At 45.9% G+C, this 20,680-nt stretch overlaps 1 protein-coding gene across 1 annotated transcript in view; it reads right to left on the minus strand.

The window, feature by feature from the left end:
- Positions 1–20,680, minus strand: part of NCBP1 (nuclear cap binding protein subunit 1) — a 729,105-nt gene that overhangs the window by 694,346 nt on the left and 14,079 nt on the right. The window contains exons 2-6 of the mRNA XM_086961848.1: positions 12,530–12,621; positions 3,099–3,199; positions 2,409–2,565; positions 577–684; positions 265–386 (exon numbers count right to left, since the gene is read on the minus strand). Of these exons, the coding sequence (XP_086817974.1) occupies positions 265–386; positions 577–684; positions 2,409–2,565; positions 3,099–3,199; positions 12,530–12,621 (580 nt within the window). The remainder of the gene's footprint in view (positions 1–264; positions 387–576; positions 685–2,408; positions 2,566–3,098; positions 3,200–12,529; positions 12,622–20,680) is intronic.

Here is a 20,680-nt window from a genome sequence, read left to right on the forward strand (position 1 = left end):
CACACGGGCCGGGCCACACACACACACACACACGGGCCGGGCCACCCACACACACACACACACACACACACACGGGCCGGGCCACACACACACACGCCGGGCCACACCACACACACACACGGGCCGGGCCACACCACACACACACACGGGCCGGGCCACACCACACTGTTCATCTTGGATACATTTCAGGACAGCAGCACAAATGGTTATAGTAAAAATACCAACAAGGATGCACCTCTATCAAAACAGAGCATAAATTCTTACTTGAGATAGCTTTCAATTAGGGTGAATATACGATCCATTTCCACATCTTTCTTCTCATACAATTCCTTACCGACCCATGGCAAAGATGAAAGAACAGCATACACATACCAGTCACACCGAACCTATGGTCAAGATAAAATGTTTTAAGAGTAAGAAAATAATTTGGTGCTGGACAACAGAAAAGCTAACAAGTACAATCAAAAAGCATATAATCAATTTTGGAGAAAAACTCCTGCAATTCAGGCATTTTTTTATTTAAAATTAAGTATTCCAACTACACTGCTTGGCAAGAAGGTACAAAAGACTGGTTACCTGAGGTATGTCTTCTTCTTGCGTCACGTTAATGAAGTTTTCAAACATGGCCACCAAGGAAGGTGCAGCAATCACGTGACAATTCACAAGATCTGACAGGAAACGAACCTGTTTTCAAATGAAATAAAAAGGTACCAAATAATTTTCAAATATTGTGTGCAACTATGGGATAAAGTGGATTTCAGCTCTTTGGATCACACTGGATGTTTCAAAAGGATGTACTAATAGTATTTGAGTAGCACAAGAAACCAGCATTAACAAAGCCAATGTGTATGATTTCTGTACAATGCATCCACACACACAACATTCATCCACAGATCAAACAAACATGCAAATATGCAGACACAATATTTAGACAAACTTGTAAAATACTAAATTTGTAGTTACGCTAATAAACAGAGAGCAAATGTAATGGTTGCCTCTAGAGGACATTACGCCACTCTAAAGCTGCTTCAAAGTGAAAGTGCCAATAGGAAAGTGGGATGGCAGGAACAAGTAAAGGGAAGAAGCCAAGTGAATAGGATGATCTTTCTTAACAGTTTCTATCTTCTAGGATGAACTGATCTTGTTAGTCAACATTAGGCATCTGGTTGGCAAGGAGTAGATCGAGATAGGAGGTCCTAACAGACGTAAGTAGAAATCAATGAGACAAGAGGCAAACAGTGTGATGAATCGGGGACCATCAGGAAAAATCATAGTGCAAGACATTCCAGGTAACAGTAAATCCAGATATTCATGCATAGACTGCCCCACACAACAAAGATTCAGGGAGACCACATACAAGCAAAAATACAGTCAGAATGCAGGTTAAGGATGTTGGGTGAATGGGTATCAGCTTGATGTCCACATAATCTTTAGCCCCTTTACTGAGCAAATACAATTTGTAAAGTTGAAAAAGGATGATACCAATAGGAATTCAATCCTCTGTATCTTTGCAAAGACCCCTTACTGGGTGATGCAATACTTTAGTCTCTTGTAGATGATAATAAAATGCTCTCCACAGCCAATTTGATCCCTGGCCACCTTGCTACAATCATACGCCAATTGAAATACAAATCAGTATCTTTGTCTTATACTAAATTATGACACATGGGTTTGCCAAATTGTTCCTTGCAGACCTAACACCATGCATGCAGTACGGGCATTCCTGTCACAAATCATTAGCATTGGTTAATAATAAGCAAACAGACTACAAATCCCGGAATGCACCACCTTAAGTGAAATACCATAGCCATGGTGCCTGGAATACATGGAATACATTGGCAACACCACAGTGGTGTGCCATCAGGACAATATTTGTATGGACCAAAATATAGCGTTTCAGTTTTAATGCTTTGCTTTCAAATTTAATGAGATTAGGCAACTCAATTGAAAAGCAAAATACAAGCATTTACTCAGCATCCATTACGTTCTTTTCTTGCTCACAACTGGTTTCATGCTGCCCATCTCTAATGGGTGAGGTTTGAAAATACAAACCCCTACTTTTCTTACAGTAGATTTTGTCCATAAAAGATGACACTATTGAATTTTAAATTTTACAACACTGAAGATTATTTTCATCAAGCAATCTCCAAAATGAAACATTGTTGCTTTCAACTTAAATTTGCATGCTGCATATGCTGCACAAAGACAATTACTTCAGGATTTAAAATCTATGGACATAAAATCTTTAATGTATTTTATCAAACTCTTTTCGCTCTTCACAGGGCTTTAGGAATGGCTGGCACTGTTAGCAGTATTATAATCCTGTCTGAAATAACAATGAGGAAACGCCAATGTTCAAATGTTAAGTGTTCTTGGGAGGGGCGTGCAAGGAAACCAGGATTACTTACTAAAAATACAGCATCATGGTAATGATTGGCCTTTATAGACTCTTTCAACTGCCGAATCATGGCTTCGACAAATTCGCCTCCAAAGTTGTAGTTTCTGGCATTGAGCAACCCAACCAAAGTTGTATAAACAGTCAACTTCTCAGGCAAAATCCGGGCACTAATTTTAAGAAACAAACGCATAATTAGAATAAGTTTTAATTAGCAGTGAAGGTTCACAGGTTAACCCCAAGTGAATAGTTTGCCCACATCAATCTAACATTTATCCAAATTACACCTGTAGTTAGTATACATAGTACCACTATCATTAGTGTATACACATTCTGCAATCCACTTCACAAATATGAGTTAATGATACAGAATTGGTAAAAAATTGTAAGAACTTCACTGTTAGAGGACAGCTGATAAGACTTTTAAAAATGAGGAAGAAGGCAGTTTCTTGCACTGCCTTGAAAACTCAGTTTCATAAACACACATCTTGGACAGGTGGTGAGTTAGTTCGCAAAATGTTCAAAGCTTGTTTAAACTTCAAAACACTTACTTGCTTCAATGATGAATAAATATTTTGTTTACAAACATTTAAGAAAGGTTGATAGTCAACTTATTTTAAATAAGTGAGAATTAATGTGCCCCTCTCCACTGCATATGTTTCACATTTTGAGCATTGATCAAACTATTGAGTGTTTTACATACACTGCGCAAAGGATCCTCAAGATCTTGCTCTTGAAGTTTGGTAGATCAGCTTCCAGAACACCTGCAAGACCTTCCAAGTTGCTCTCTAATGAAGAGGTACTCTAAGGGAAAAGAGTAATACAAAATCCATATGAATAGACATACTAGCCTTATGAGGATTTCTCACAAAATATTGTTACAGTAGAGTTTGATTAAAGCATTTTTATAGGAGTTGTGCTTCCTCGTCAGATCTTCCTAGGCATACTTCTCTTGTAAGGAGACATAAAACAGCATTTTAAAAGGTTTTTCACATAAGTACCAAAGTACACAGTAATAGCACTTAGGCTTCCACTGCGACACGGCCCCTCTTTTAAGTCAAGTGGAATTAGAGGTGGAAAATCTTCAGGGCCATGCCAATCCCTAGGAATGTTGCAGTATTGTACTTCAATTGCCTATAAATAGCGCTACCCCACTGACGGGCCACTGATGCAGAATTAGCTGACAGGTGCTTGCTACATCATGGGAGTCTCTTGGATGGGAGTGTGTCGAAATGCAGTGTGACCCATGTGGTAACCATTTTGGGACTCTTATGATTAAGAATCCAAGCGTACAACTGCAATAGTTTCATGGCATTTGTGCATGGAAAGGAATGAAATTGAGTGGAAGCTGTGTGCACGCCCTACCTGGACTAGGAGCGCTCTCCTGTGACCCTGCGAGTCTGTATCAGGGGACCTTGTTTGTGGAACTGCTGACTGGTGTGGAATCAGTGTAGAGGAGCGCGGGGCAGGTGACAGCGTCAGCGGGGCTGCGAGCTTAAAAGCAGGGACTCCAGTGTCCAGGAGTCCCTGCGCGCCCGATTGCAGACACCTGGGCTGCTCTCCCCGCTGGCCACGCCCACCCGCCTATCAGCCTACGAGCGTGTTGTAGCTAGTATAAAAGTCTCTAGGGCTTCCGCTTCGCGGGAGCGCGCCGGGAGAAGCCCGGGACAAGGGCGGGACCGTCCAAGGCCGTCATAGGCCGGAGTTGGCTGGGCTGGGCCTACCCTCTTGCGTTAGTTACCTGAGCCTTTGGTTTACATATCTGTTATAGTTCTCTAAAGCCCCTTACCTATCATTGTTAGAAATGCCCTCACCGGCAAGGGAAAGTACCCCCAAGATGCAGGGAGGGGCTAAAAATAGGACCTTCGATAATTATTTTCCCCGGGCTGCGGGAGAAGGGGACAAGGAAAGTACCCTGATCAGGCTTAGGGCGGAGCGTAGACGCTCTATAGAAAACCTGAAACACAGGCCCCTCGGTGAAAACTCTACCTCACTTAGTGAGGAGCTAATCCCAATAGACGATGTTCCCCTCTTGTTGAGGGAATGTACCAATATTCCATCAGACCCAACCATGAGTTTAACCCCTGCCAATAGCCCAAGCAGTGTGACCATAGACCTAATCTCTCAGCCTCCCCCGGCCCCCAAAGCCAGGAAAGCCAAATCTAAGCTAGTCACTGTGCAAGGGGTATATGGGCCCCCCCGAATAAACGCAGGAAGAAGTCGAGGGGCGCTCAGGGCAAAAATAAAACAAAAATCCCCCACTCTGAGTTTGGGAGGACATCAAAACTCCCTCCACCCACTGAGAGGTTAGTGGAAGAGGTACACTTAAAACCCACTGAACAGGCTGCTACTGCTCCCGTCCCGATGAATGACACAGGAAATAATGTTACTAGTGTCCCCCTCTCTGTTGTTCCACTAGGAAATTTGGAATCCTTGCTCAGGTCCCTATTATTGCCAATTAGTGAGAGCGTTAAAAAGGTTGAGATCAGACTCACCATCCTGGAGGCTACACTAAACAGTATGAAAAAGTCGGCCGGCCTCCAGGGCAGATCCCCAGAGACTATTCCCACTTCCATGGCTCCCCAGAGGCCCTCAAATAGGGCAGTGTGTTTAGCCCCCCCACAGGCTGTTACTGTTGATGCCCCTCCTCAACCCCCTAAGACTAACCCTGTACCAGCCAGGCCACCTAATTCCAGCAGGTCATCTCCCCCTGTAGACCCAGCTCCTTCAATACAACCCAGTGATAGCACTGCTCCCCCACCTTTAATGAAGCCTCCCTCTAGGCCACGTAGGCCCAATCTACCCCCAGAGGCAAATGATTATACGGTAGTTATGGCTGGTGTTCCCCCACTTGAAGCTGGCGAAGTTGAGAACTTTTGCTCATTGAAAAGTAAGGTAATCAAGTGGTTGAAAGTGAACAGACCCCTCCCGGTATATCTCAATAATGCAATCATAATGGTTAGAAGGGTGCCCTGGGTGGGTAAAACATACAAATCCATAATAGGGGATTGCATACTGGTGAGCTTCAGAGACGCTGGAACTGTTACACATATATGTCAAGGGAAGAATAGGTCACTGGAATCAACAATTCAAACCCTCCATGTGTCTTTCTTTTTCCCCCCTATCCCAATGCACCCTACTCAAACTCACGACAACTGGACGAGGGTCGTCCGGAGGGGAAGACATCACGATTTTAACACTCGGCCATTACCCCGCCGCCCGGAGCTACCTTTTCATAGCTTCAACCGATTTAGTTGCCTGAATGGTCTTGAGGGGGTTGATTGACACATGGGCAGGTTCTCCAACTCAATGGGTACTGTCTCTTTAGGAGATGACAAAAAAGGGGTCTCAACACGGGAGTTGGAGCAGCAAAGCCCCCTTGTACAGCAAACTTCATCTAGCTGGGTTGGGAGGCCCGTGCCAGATGTGCCCATGGTTACAGATATTGAAAGCACAGGGGGAAGACATGGGCTGGATATAGGATGGGCAGAGACAGAGGTGCAAACTGGGTCCGAAGGCAGAACAGAGCAGGTCCATGAGGGACTGAGAATTATTTCCTGGAACATAGCAGGTTTGGCAGCTAAATTTAACAAAAAAAGAGTGGCGTGATTACATCAGTAAATTCCATGTAATCAGTCTGCAGGAGACATGGGCCCTTGATAACAACTTCCACATACAGGGGTATAAATGTTTTTTGTACCGGCGCAAAAATCTAGATCAGGGAGAGCCATGGGAGGACTGTCCATTTATGTAGATTTAGACCTCCCGGGCAGTTGGTCCACCCCAGATTGGAAATCCCATGCTGGGATGTGGGGGTGGATGTGGGGGTGGATGTGGGGGTGGATGTGGGGGTGGATGTGGGGGTGGATGTGGGGGTGGATGTGGGGGTGGATGTGGGGGTGGATGTGGGGGTGGATGATGTGGTGGTGGATGATGTGGTGGTGGATGATGTGGTGGTGGATGATGTGGTGGTGGATGATGTGGTGGTGGATGATGTGGTGGTGGATGATGTGGTGGTGGATGTGGTGGTGGGTGTGGTGGTGGGTGTGGTGTTGGGTGTGGTGGTGTTGGGTGTGGTGGTGTTGGGTGTGGTGGTGTTGGGTGTGGTGGTGTTGGGTGTGGTGGTGTTGGGTGTGGTGGTGTTGGGTGTGGTGGTGTTGGGTGTGGTGGTGTTGGGTGTGGTGGTGTTGGGTGTGGTGGTGTTGGGTGTGGTGGTGTTGGGTGTGGTGGTGTTGGGTGTGGTGGTGTTGGGTGTGGTGGTGTTGGGTGTGGTGGTGTTGGGTGTGGTGGTGTTGGGTGTGGTGGTGTTGGGTGTGGTGGTGTTGGGTGTGGTGGATGCGGTGGTGGTGGATGCGGTGGTGGTGGATGCGGTGGTGGTGGATGCGGTGGTGGTGGATGCGGTGGTGGTGGATGCGGTGGTGGTGGATGCGGTGGTGGTGGATGCGGTGGTGGTGGATGTGGTGGTGGATGTGGTGGTGGATGTGGTGGTGGATGTGGTGGTGGATGTGGTGGTGGATGTGGTGGTGGATGTGGTGGTGGATGTGGTGGTGGATGTGGTGGTGGATGTGGTGGTGGATGTGGTGGTGGGTGTGGTGGTGGGTGTGGTGGTGGGTGTGGTGGTGGGTGTGGTGGTGTTGGGTGTGGTGGTGTTGGGTGTGGTGGTGTTGGGTGTGGTGGTGTTGGGTGCGGTGGTGGTGGATGCGGTGGTGGTGGTGGATGCGGTGGTGGTGGATGCGGTGGTGGTGGATGCGGTGGTGGTGGATGCGGTGGTGGTGGATGCGGTGGTGGTGGATGCGGTGGTGGTGGATGCGGTGGTGGTGGATGCGGTGGTGGTGGATGCGGTGGATGTGGTGGTGGATGTGTTGGATGTGGTGGTGGATGGGGTGGATGTGGAGGTGATGGTGGATGTGGTGGTGGTGGTGGTGGATGCGATGGATGTGGTGGTGGTGGTGGATGCGATGGATGTGGTGGTGGTGGATGTGGTGGATGCGATGGATGTGGTGGTGGTGGATGTGGTGGTGGAAGTGGTGGTGGATAGGGAGGTAAATTATTTTAGAGGGACACACAGGAGTTTTGAAAAGTTGAACAAATCAGGGTAATCCGTACAAACCGAAAGAGAGGTAGGTGTGTGTGTCTGTCTGCCAGCCACTAGGCCTGTAGAAATGCACATCTTTGTGCAATGCATCAGTCTCTATCTGACATGATCTGTGGACACCAAAGTGACGCCTTAAGCTTGCTGCCGGGGAGCGCCCTCATTGTGTGTTTGTTTTGAATGCTCAGGAAACAAGAGCATGTTGCTGGTTGTGATGTGCACAATGCACATCTTTGTGCAAAGCATCAGTCTCTGACATGATCTGTGGACACCAAAGTGACGCCTTAAGCTTGCTGCCGGGGAGCGCCCTCATTGTGTGTTTGTTTTGAATGCTCAGGAAACGAGAGCATGTTGCTGGTTGTGATGTGCACCGTCTAAAGGGTTTTATCCCGGGGGATTTGATAGAAGTATTTTGTTTATCACAGTAGGGCAGCGTGACAGTGGCACGCCCCTGGCTGCGCCATTCAAAGCCCCGCACCACGCGTCATGCTTCCGCCCGCGCTGTCCCCTCGCTCGTCCATTTTCTATGGACTCTGCTGACAAAAGGGTCATTTCAGCAATTCCAGAATAATATCGAAACAAGAGCATTTACTGCCGAAGCTTTTTTGTGTGTTTCTTGTACATGTGAACAGTATATTTTACAAGCACCCGTGTGCTGGGAAGCGGGCTGTGCTTCTGCACTGTTAACATGACGTGCACTGTAGAGCGGACTCAGCACCGATGTTTTATGGACTTTTAACAAACTGTTTTCAGGTCACAACTAAAGGTAGGTAATGATATGGTTGTGCATTGCAATGCTCTTGCAATTGTTTTTAGAAGCACACGCAGTAATATATCTAATACTGTTTATTAGATCCCTAGAAAGGTGATGCTTTGCAACCTGGCGGGCAGGGGAGGGGGCGGAGCGGGTAAAAAAAAAAACAAGACGGAGGGAAGGCAGAGAAGGGGAGGGGGGAGCAGAAATGCAACACGGCGGGCAGGGGAGGGGGCGGAGCGGGGAGAGGGTGTGAAAGCAGCGGGGGCCTGGAGTGTGGCTGAGGGAACAGACGGCGATTTGGTGATGTGCTTGCGCATTGACCTAAAAGCCACGGGCACAGCACCAAATCGCCAGTCAGTTAAAGTCTGTTTAAAGCCCTATAGTTTCGTGACCTCAATGCGCATGCGCATTGATAGGTCACGAGACCTAAAAATATAACAAAGTTTATTCTTTATAAAGCATGTGATATTTAAAAATGATCAATTGATCATAGTCCATACAGTAGAGAAAGTGAAAAAGCACAATTTAAAAAAAATAAAACAATAAAAATCCATAAGTCACAAAAAACAAATGGCGGCGAATTTCACGCAAGGATAGAAATCTAAGAATGAGAAGGTAGGCAGCTGTATGTTTGTTTAAGTAAGGTTATTACATTCACATTAGGGTTTATGCGCATATGAGGAAGAGAAAGGTATACCCTTAGGTGACATTTTTTCTTTTGGTTGATAGGTCTTCTCACATAGATAGATCAGAGATGGATCAGAGAATGGATTGGTGTTTAGAGTATATGCATATTAATACTCCTAAAATACTGTCAATGGGGCAATAATAAAGCTTTACAAAGTTGTTTAAGGGTTGTTTTTTTAACTCTGCAAAAAAAGGAAAGAAAAGCATTCTTTCCCCTTTAAAACTGGACCTGGGGACACGAAACGTAATCATGTCATGAGACGTTTATAAAGCCAAGAGTGAATAGGGAGTCTGTCTTTATGGCGGCAAAATAAACACGAAAACCGTACGGTTTCTCTGATTATCTTGGATGCGAGGAGCAATATAGGTAAGAATTCACTAGCGAACCGGTCTTTTACTTTTAAATCTTCGGTATAGATGCCGTTCCTAGTTATGCACTCTGTTAGCTTTAGACTTTTTGTAACATAATGTCGTCTCTTTGCAGCCCGAATAAGCAACTTTGAAAGCGTATAACCTAGGATGTTCTAACAGTGATATTTGAAATCGCGCACTTTTTTAACCATGATGGTTGAGCCCCGATGACATCTAGCCTGGAGTTTAGCATGCGTTTCGTTTGCACTTAAACGGCATTGATAAAGTAGCCGGGTTTAGTGGAAGTGGGAGTTCGGAGTATATTATACTGCGAGGAATACAGGATTGTCAAAAATCGGATATACGGCATAACACTCTGTTTAAATGTGCGAGGAGCGGGAAGCGAAATAGTTTAGTAGATTAGGTTTAACAATAATATGCTGTATAGTTTATTCTATAACAAGAAACAGGCTGTTAAATTGTAGACGCCTTAATAGTGGTTATATAAACATAGATTGGCCTCTATCGAATAGATGCTAATTAGGTGCTTTTTTATATTCATCCTTATATTTAGCCCTACATTTGGAATAAACATTGGCCAGACCCGGGCTTTTTTGCAGATGTCGTACTGCCAATATCATTCAGACTGTGCTTCTCTGTTCAGCTATTTGTGAGGTAAGCTGAAGGTGGCGTCCATTGTAGAAAATGGAGCCTGGAAGGAATCTACATGTTGTGTATATAAACATATATTCACAAATATATACATGTAGGTATATATATATATATATATATATATATATATATATATATATCCTTTAGGTAATGTAACTCGACAGGAGCCAGCTGAATAAATAAGAATAAAATAATGTCTGTGAGGAGATAGTTTTTAAATTAAAAGACAGCCATCTGAAATTAACCCTACAAAGGACAAGGTGAGAATTAATTGTATTATCTAGAGTATACTGAACAATTTGTTTTCTAAATAATGTATAAACCATTGATATAGAGAGAATCCATTTTCCTCATTATTATCATTTTATAGGATGTGTATGAAATGGACAGATATTTGGAATACTGCCAGAATAAAACACTACAAGGATAAGACATCAGGATCAGTTTTCAATACACTGTACCAAGGTAAAGATATGTATAAAGACCATACATGAAACAATATAGCCATGTATAGAAGACCCCAGGAAAGTGTGTTCCAATTGATAAAGACACCTCTTCATCAAATAGGGTCCAATAAGATGAATCTATTCAGATATAACTAGGTATGGATGTATGTGGGTTGTTTGAGTATAAAAGTTTTTTTATTGAAAAGTCTGTAACATCTCCAAATGTAATGGATTGGGAATGGTTAGGCCTTAGAGGGAAATGTATTACTAGAGGTTTTTAGGGAATATGGTTAGCTTATAAATAAAAGAGAATTAAAAGGACTGTATTTAGATGATGTGTTATATTATGTGTTAGTGTAGGTTTTAACTTTATTGTATTATGTCTTTGTCCGATATATTTATGGAAGACTGTTGGAAGGATCTCTCTATAAATTGCCCTGAAGATGGTGGAAATAAACTTTTAGCTCCGCCGAAACGCGTTGACGCAAACACACCCATTAATTCTGTAACAGGACGTTTGGCATAGTGACGGATTTTTTGTCTCATGCGATGTTCCTAGTCATTGACAGATTAATGCAGTAAGGGTACATTGTTGTTGCCTGTTGTAGGTTTCCTTCCGTTTAGCACATTACAATATTGTATGAAATTCGCCGCCATTTATGTGGTTTTTTTGGGGAATTATTAATTTTTCTTGTTTTCTTGTTTTAAAATTGTGCTTTTCTTCACTATTTCTGTACTGTATGGACTATGATCAATTGATCATTTTTAAATATCACATGCTTTGTAAAGAATGAACTTGGTTATATTTTTATAATTCTGACCTTTGGAGTTGCTCCAGTAGTTTGATATTTGAATGAGTATATGAAGTTGAGAATCCCAAGGGTAAATTCTTTTTAACGAATACTGTTCCTGGTGCTCCATCCCTTTGGATTTAACGAGCCCCTCTCCTTGTTTTTTCAAGACACTAGCAGTGTGTCAGGTTGAGGTGGACACTCCTACTCAGCTTACTAATTTTCCCTCCAGTCCTGCCACCAAAAGTGGGCCTGGACACGGGGGATGGGCATCTCTAGTAGGAGTTGCCCAAATCAACACACGACAAGGTGAGAACCTTTGAAGCTCACTGCTAAGTGTTGCTGTTCCTGCCAGGGGAAGGTGTGAAGCACCTCCACGCAGAGCAGGCTTTGTTCCTGACCTCCGAGAGCACAAAAGCTCCCACCCCATGAGGTCAGAGTCCTGTCTGGTGGTGGCTGGCTGGCAGGGATCAGTCAGCCAATACACTAGAAGTTAGTTGTTTTTAAGGGGGCACCTCCAAGCTGCCTTCTGAATGCATTTTATAATAAGTCCAACACTGTCATCAGTGTGGGATTATTATACTGAGACGTTTGGTTAAAAAAACTCCAGTTTTCAGTAAAGCCATCACGAAGTTGTGGGGTTCCAAATGACAAACTCCAAGCCCATGTACTCAAAATGGCTCACTACACTTACGAGGTCTGTAAATAGTACAGACACTGTAGGGGAACATTGCTCATGTAGCTATGCCCTCATCTGTGGTAGGGTGCACCCTGCCTTAGGGCTATAAAGCCTGCTAGAGGGGTGACTCACCCTTGCCACAGGCAGTGTTGGTGGGCATGGCACACAGTGTGATGTGCCATGTCAAGTTTGATTTGCACCAAAACATGCAGCCTGCTATGGCAATGAGTGGGTGTTAGAGTGAGGGATCTCAGAGGGTGGGATAATTCATGCTGCAGCCCTTTACTGGCCCTCTCTGGTCACAGGGCCCTTGGTACCTGTGGTACATTTTACAAGGGAATTGCATGTGGCCCAGAGGTGTGCCAATTGTGGAGACCAGGACAGTTTTGTGAAAGAACACTGGTGCAGAGGGCTGATTATCAGGGTCCCAGCACACACTCAGTTAAGCTGGCAAAAAAGTTAGGGGGTAACCATGCAAAAGGGGGCACTTTCGTACAAGTGGTTATTTAGATAAGCAATACATTCCTTAAATACTTTGTCAACACCCTTTTGGTTCTCCGCTCACCATCTAATTTCTCCTCGTATGGTTTACATTTCCAATAGGTTTACAATTTGCTGGATAATGAGGGATAAATAAAGAAAATTTAAAAGAACGTTACCTTCTCTCCTACTCTGCAGATCAACGATTCAAGTCTATCTTCAATTTCAACTGGTTCAGATGTTCTTCTCCTTTTGTGTGGCTGTCCACCACCTTAGAAAAGGAACAAACAAGGTTTAATTAGGTTAAGCAAGCTGTTCGAAATGTATTTAGACTATGGCACTGTAGATGTAAGCAAGTATTGGCAAAGCCAATAGGTCTCGCCTTTGGCACCGGTTTGCCTTGCCAATGGTTTTTAGTGATGTTGTACACTATGGATAATCGCAAACATTTTCCCAGTGGAAAAACAGTAGTCTGGTGTGGCAAAGGACCTCATTGATACTAGCTGGGTGGGTGTCAGAGAGGTGGATGGAACATGGGTGTAGCTGGTGCAAAGCAGCTACAAGGTATAGATTGAAAGAAGGAGATACTTTGAGAGTTTCATTTTATACTACCCATGAAATGATTCTCCTAGTTTCTAGAAGAGACAGTTTTGACAACACTTTGTTATGCTGTATCTCAGTCGACATACAGCTATCGTACCCTTACGTAAGCCTGGGCTGCTTGCTATTTCTACCTTTAGCAAGGAAAGTGTGTGAAAAAAGCTACTTGATTATTGAACCGCAATTAAATAGAACCTTAGGCCTCACAACTTCTTTATTCTTTTATTCTCTTATCTGTAAAGAACTGGGAAGGGTTAGGAACCAGCTCAGTTAAGCTAGCATGAGCTACAAACATTCTGACCAAGACTGCCTGCCTAGTCAAACATGCGCAATAAGTGTTACTGATAAAAGCAGCATATGGAGTGGTTCATCTAATTGTGGATATATTTGTGCACACACCAACATTATTGCTTTTGATTAACACGCTTTATATTTATTTTTGTGAAAAAGTCCTCTGAATGTGTCCCTGCTCTGTTTTCAGTGGGTCCTATTAAAATCAGGTATAATGTTTTGTTGAGATTTGAATTACAGATAATACAGTAATTCCCATGTATGCTTTACTGATGGAAGTATCTTTTTGTCTAAGTTAGTTAACACTCAATACTGATGCAAAAGCTGAGAACAGTGCAGCAGATATTTGAGAAAATACTATTAAAGTTAATGTTCGCTGCTTCTGCAAAATGTGCAGAGAAACAGGATTGTTAAAAAGTGTACCAACAGTGCTTACGTGCAAATGACATTTCGGAATTGGTATGCACCAGTGGTGCCAGAACAATTTTCATGGGAGAGGCGGGGGGGGGGGGGGGGCAGGGGGGCTACAATTAATTTTACATTACTCAAGTCAAATGGATTGTAATAAATACAATAGCCCCACAGGAACAGAGTAGCAAATGTATTAAGGGAACTAAGCGTGTATTATGAAGTTGGTGGTATATTTTTGACCACACTGGTGCAAATATATTATAAAACATGGAGTTGTAGTGCACTATCATTTTCAGATAACATGTTCCGATGAAATGCCTACTAAATTTGCAAAGAGATGCAGTTTTATTGATAAATCTACGCATCGCACAAAGTCTGAATGTTTCATTTGCCCAACACTAACTGTACGAATTTGTTTGGTTCCTATTAAAAACTGTTTATCATCCTTCAGAAAAGCAAAATATGTGCTTCATTTGAGTTTTCTTCACTGCTAATATATATTGAAATCTTTGTACAGTACACTTACAGGTATTTAAATGTTGTGTGCTAGAAAAATAAATGCATCCTCCAGTCTTTTCTTTTACACTCCCTGTAGCCATCAAGATTATCGCATTGTCTACATTACAACATTCGCTATTTTTGGAGTCAGAGAAAGAAAATTAAACAACCCCGATTTTAAAAGAAACATCAATTTTTTTAGATGGCTGGACGTTTCACACCAAATCTGCCAAAAATAATACCAAAATTCTAAGGGGTTTTTATTTTTCATTTGCCTTTTAAACTCCATCATGGACACATGCATTACTGACTAACTCTTAGTGTATATTCAGACACGCAGAACGATAATTCTCAGAGGAAAAGAAAACTGAACAAAATGTGGACAGAGACTTGAAATGGACTGCTATGAAAATGGTTTCAATATTGAATCCTCCTGGCTGTCAAAAGTGTAGCAATGCACATACGATGTAGGAAATCTTTTCAAAGAAATACAATACATTTACTGCCAGTTCACGGAGCAGCTGCACCAGCTGCTCCGTGAACTGGCATACATGAAGACTCCCGAAAACACAAGCAATCTAAAGGTGTGCCTCGTGATTTAAAAGAGAAAAACAAAAAAACTAGAAATTGAGTACTCATGAAAGAATAAAAGGAACCAGTCAGAGAGGCGGTAAAGTAGCTATGCTTCAAAGGAGAGACAAAGACATGCTGGTTGGCCTAAACAAAGACAGTGAAAAGAATGCAAGCAAATATGAGTTACAAACCAAAAAGTCAATGGCAAGCAACGAGCCTGAGGGAAAGTACACTAACCTATTTAAAATAGGTGAGCGGTGAACTTGTACGTAACACCACACTCCTTCCACAGGGATGTCATATACTTAGATATGAAATTGGCCCCCCTGTTGGAAACGGGTGGCATGGACCACCAAGATCAGGATATACCTGTTGCTCATGGCTGTCTTGGGATCCAGTGGCCCCACGATGTCCATCCCTACCCTTTCAAAGGGTGTCCCCACCACATGGAACGGTTGGCGAGGCGCTTTGACCTTCCTCCCACTCTGGCCACTCGCCTGGCAAGTTTGGCAAGACCGACAACGCACATCCAACTGCCTTCACATTTGAGGCCAGAAAAAGTGGGTGACAAGCCGGTCAAAAGACTTGTCCTGCCCCAAATGTCCTGACAAAGGCACGTCATGAGCCAGACCCAGCAGGAAGGCCCGGAAGCGCTGGGGTACCACCAGCACACGGGCTGATCCAGGTTCCGAGACCTTAGGCTCGCTGTACAGGAGATCATTCTCCCAATAGATCCAATGTGATCCGGACTGATCACCAGTCGCCTGGGCTGCAGCGTGCCGCAGCAGACACTCCAGAGAAGGGCACTCTTTCTGCTCCCAGCAAAACTCCTCCCTGCTGGGACCCCCTTCTTGCTGCCAATGGGTCAGCTCAGATGCCCCCAGTTCGGGTACCTACCTGCTCCTCTATAGGCACCGGGGGGGGGTCCCCACTCGAGGTCCGCCTCCTCCTGGGCCGTGAGAATCTCAGGGACCGGTTTCCCGCGCCCCTTGCCCTTTCTCTTGGCAGAGACCTGGGCCACTGTGTCAGGCTCCGGGTCCCTCTGATCACCCTCTCGGGCCGTCATACTCCAAGTGGACAAGCATGCCCACTCTGGCAACCCCAACAACTCCAAGTGGGACCTAAGCTCAACATCCCTCCATAAGGACTGCTCCAGGTAGTTACTGAGCAGACAATCGACAAGCATGGAAGGGCTCACAACTACCCTCAAGGGACCAGAGACCCTCCCCCGCACTCAAAGGGAACCTGCACCACTATACACTGGCGCTGTGAATTATCGACTGCAATAACCTGGTGGAATGCCCCGGGGACTACCTGCGTCTCAGGGACTAGGTGACAACGAACTGAGGTCACACTGGCTCCAGTATCCCTGAGAGCCTCTACCCTTTTCACGTTGATGGTCACCCAGTGCTGTATTTCTTTGTGTTAGGGGGCACCTGGGCTCCCGGGACCATCTCACTGTTCCCTAGTGAGACAGGAGTCGTTTCTATGGGGTCCCCACACTCCTGTGGGTTTTCCTCCTCCCCAAGCGCTACGCTAGCCAACACTTTAATCTGCCCACCGGTGGGTGGCTGAGCCCCCTTTGAGCACCTGCGGTCCCCCTTCATGTGCCCCACCTGGTCACATGCAAAACATCTGCGGGCGGTCTCAGACGCCTTTCAGGTCGAGCCCACTTGCTTCTTATCTTCAGGGGGATGGGAACCTTTACCCTGGGTGTTATTGTGGGGCCCTTTAGAGAACTCCTGTGTTTTACCCTTGTCCCCCCCCCACCTTTCTGCTGGGGAACTAGCCCACCTTTGGCTGAGTCTCGCCCAAATGCTTTCTTGTGGACCCTGGTACTCATCCAGCGGTCCGCCTCCATAGCAAGCTTCCTGGGGTCAGTCAGCTTACTATCAACTAGGTGCTGGGGCAGATCTGAAAAACAGACTGGACAGGTGCTCCCATGCAATCAAATTGTAGAGCCCCTGATAATCCGTCACATTACTGCCTTTTACCCAGCAATCAAACGAGCAACATAACACATTAACACACTCCAACCATGTGTTGGCATCAGACTTCTTACTGGACCTAAACTGGTCCCTGCACTTTTCAGTAGTAAGGCCAGACTTAGTGAGGAGGGTGTCCTTCATGTCTGGAGAGGTGAGGAGATACCCCTTACCCAAAGCTATTAAAGTGTCCTTCGCTTCTTCAGGGAAGAGAGGCCACAATCCTGCTCCCCAATTCTCCTCAGGGACCCCATTCACATGGATTGCTGCCTTGTACCCCTGAAACCACCTTTGTATGTCATCCCCCTTCTTGAATTCTTTGCCCAAATTCTTGGGGGATGTGCACCATTCGGTCTGCCTGTTTTGACGAGCTGCTGCCACCATCTGAAATGGGCCTACTCCTTAGCTCCAGATCCTTAAGACCGCGCTTATGGTCTAACATTATTTTCTTTTCTTCCATGGCTATTCTTTTGTTTTCCCTCTCACTTTCCATCCTTAGTTTTTCCAACTCGAACTTCCTTACCTCCCGCCTTTCCTCCAGTTCCTCTGGGAACAGGCCCCTGCTGGTTGGCCAGAAGGGTCCCCCCTCCCAAAAGAACATCCCTCCTAGGACTAGGCTGTCCCACCTCTGCACTAAGGTCACCAGATTGCCCACTTGCGTCTCTGGCTGCTACCCATGCCCTCAGCGCCTTTAGTAGCTCGTCCTTCCTAGTGAAGCTTCTGACTTGGACTTTGAGGTTTTTGCACACTGACTTCAATTCTTTAACCGTGTAGAGCTCCAACCTATCCTCCTCAAAGGCAATTTCCATGGATGCAACAGATGGTGCTATTGATTCCGGCATGATGAAGCAGAAAGTTCACCTGGCAAGATCGAAAAAAATCGACCAAAAAGAAAAACAGGTTAGTATGTGGCATTTAATGGCCTGCGATAAGGCAGTAGATCACACCAATCACTGTTAGTCAAGTGCAAACGCAAGTCCGATCCTCAGCTGACAACCAATGTTAGAAATGGGATTTCTGACTAGCTGAGACTGGTGCCAAAGCGAGGCAGAAACCACCACTCAAGTCAGGATAATGGAGTTACACTTCTAAAATAAACCCTGCTCACTCCCTTGGTACAAGCAGCACGGCTTATCTTAGAGGCAGTGTGTAAAGCATTTGCACATAACCAACAGTAAAGCAGTGTACGCACTACAGAAGGACACCGCACCAGTTTAGAAAAACAGCCAATTTTTATATACTTAAAAATCCACAATACTATACTTCAAAATCTTAACTTATCAAAATATGCTTTAAAAATAGTTCCTTGATATCCATAGCTCAGTCTGGGGCTATCACGGCATCGTGAACAACAAATCCAACAACAGTTCTGGCGGACCGCAAGGTCGCAGGCCAACTATGGTGTCGGGAAGACCAGCAGACAGTACCTTTTCAGAGATGCAGAGCGATGGGGCCCTTGAAGTCACTCGCGTCTCAGGTCGAGCTCCTTTCTGATGGGATCCGGAGCGCTGGTGCCAACAGGAGTCAGGTGCTTGGGTGTGAAGCGCAACAGAGCGGCGTGCTGTGCCCCCAGGTCGCGGTGCGAGAAGCGGCTCAGTGGCGGCATCAGAGGGCAGTCGGTGAGACCAGGGTTGTGGTGCGAGATGGAGGCTGTGCGCGTCACGGTGCTAGCAAGTCACGGTGCAAGCAGCAGCGTTGTCGTTTCTGAAGAGCTGTCGAACTGTAGTCGGTGGCGACTGCATTGATAAACCAAAGCTACGGTGTGGGATGTGGGCGGTGCGTCGTATAATTTCCGAGCGGTGCCCCCGAACCACGGTGCAGGCAACTGTGTCGATTTCGGCGTGACGTGGCGGCGTCAGGAAGGCCATGGCATCATTGTGTAGCGAGGCGGTGCAAAGTGCGGGCCCACAGGTCGCGGTGCGAGCAGCGGCTCGGTGATGGCGTCCGCAAGCGTCGGTGAGACCAGGGTGGCGGTGCGGCGGTGCCCTCTGTGGTGCCTTCAGGACAGTGGTTCGGCAAGGTTGTCGTAGACTTTGTTGGGTAGCGTTCTTCGGGTTGCAGCACAAAGGACACAGTCCCCAGTGCTGCGGGTCAAAGTACTTAAGTCTTTGCTGTGCCTGAGACTTCGTGAACAGGGTGCATGCTCTACCTCGAACCCATGGAGAGTCTCACCAATTCGGGTGCTGAAAGTCCAGTCCAGGCCTTTCACTGCCCAAGACAGAAGCAGCCACTGAAGGTCAGCCCAGCAAAGCACGCAGCAAAGCGGTTGTTCCTTTCAGCAGTTTCTCCGGCTCTTCTTCTGTGTCCAGTCTTCTTGATCCAGATGAGTTCTAAAGTTCAGGGGTCTGGGACCCAGTATTTGTACACAAAAATCCTTTGATTTGCCAGGCAGAGGGTGTCTGTGTCCGGCTAGAACCAGTTGCACCTTCTCTGGCAGGAGGTGGAGACGGCTTTGTCAGAGGCAGGCCAGGCCCTTTGAGGTGCAAGGAAATCTCCTCCCTCTTCCCCCATTGTAACCCAGGTCTATTTAGCCCTTTCCTGACCTATGTAGACTATTGGGAGCCACCCTGCTCCCTAGCCATCTGTCGCCCAAAAACCAGACAGGCAATCCACATTCCAGTAGAGGCACACGGGATGACCAAGCAAAATAATACCCACCTTCTAAAAGTAGCCTCAGAAAGAAAAGGGCACCCTCGCTAAAGGCTGCGTCTTTAGACGATGAGTTCAGGCATACCAAACTTCCTTCACTTATACCTTTCTCTGGCTACGTACGTGGGTGGCACAATCCATGCTGCAGGCTCACGAGTAGCGGTGGACTCACAAGCCCCGGGACCCGCAGTGCCCGTTACTGGGAACTGACAAGTAAGTCCCACATCCAGTCAACACAATTTACCACAGGAGCACCAGCGCTTTACCACTGATCAGCAGTGTGAAAAGAGCGCAGACACGTTATACCAGCAAAAACAGTCAAAACCAGGAGGGCAGAAAGCAAAAAACTCAGGGGAAACACGCCAAAAGAGGCCAAGTCTAACACACACAAACAGTTTTGGCCCTCACCCTTTTCAGTTTTCCTGGTGGTTCTTGTGGAGGGCTACCATCTGTACTAAGAGGGTTAAGATTCCTACGTTGGGCCATTTGCTGTGGGGATAACCCTTGCGTGGGCTGCTTGTTTGTAGCTTCCCCACCCTACGACGACATCTGCGTCTCCTGAAAAAGTAATAAGGGGTCTTACCTCTTCCAGTAAAAAGAGACGCTAGTTTATATCGATCTCCTTACTAAGGACATCCGCTGCCCTGACCAAAAAGAAATAGAGTGTGTTAACAATCTGGACCTCCTGCTTAGATTGCCTTTAACTTCCTTTTGGCCATCATCCGGTGGAGAAGATCGGCCAAAATACAATTCAAGCGTTGGGGGGTGTGGCCAAGCCCAGCCTCCTCCAGGCATGGACGGGCCCAGGCTCAGACCGGCCACGTCTCTAAGCATGTCCCAACGCTGCAGAAAGGCAATGCACTTAAAAGCGGTCTCCTCTCGCAGGGGGTGACAGGGAGCGTAGTCCCCCCTGCGCAGTCCATCAACTGCTGTGGCTTCTACCCTCCTGGGGAAACAAACAAGTGTGACGTGGCGCTGGCGGCTACTGGGCCGCGGGCAAGCAACGCGCTTAAAATCGCTCTCCTCTCGCAGGTGGTGACGGGAAGCGTAGTCATTCAATTGATGTGGTTTCTCCCCTACTGGGTAAACAAACAAGCGTTGCGTGGCGTTGGCGGCTATACATTTGGATTTTTAGATTGAAACAATCCTGGGTGTCTCCAGTGGGTTGAAGAAATATTAGAGTCTAAATCGTCACAGATTTAAACAAGAGAACAATGATATGTCATTTTATTTCAGAAGTACATTAAGGCATAGAGGAAGTCCGCCTTTCTAAGACTATGTTTGACTTGTGTTAAATTGTACTGTGAGTTGTTAAGGACATGA

The sequence above is a fragment of the Lissotriton vulgaris genome, chromosome 3_1 (genome assembly GCF_964263255.1).
Source record: "Lissotriton vulgaris chromosome 3_1, aLisVul1.2, whole genome shotgun sequence".
NCBI lineage: Eukaryota > Metazoa > Chordata > Amphibia > Caudata > Salamandridae > Lissotriton > Lissotriton vulgaris.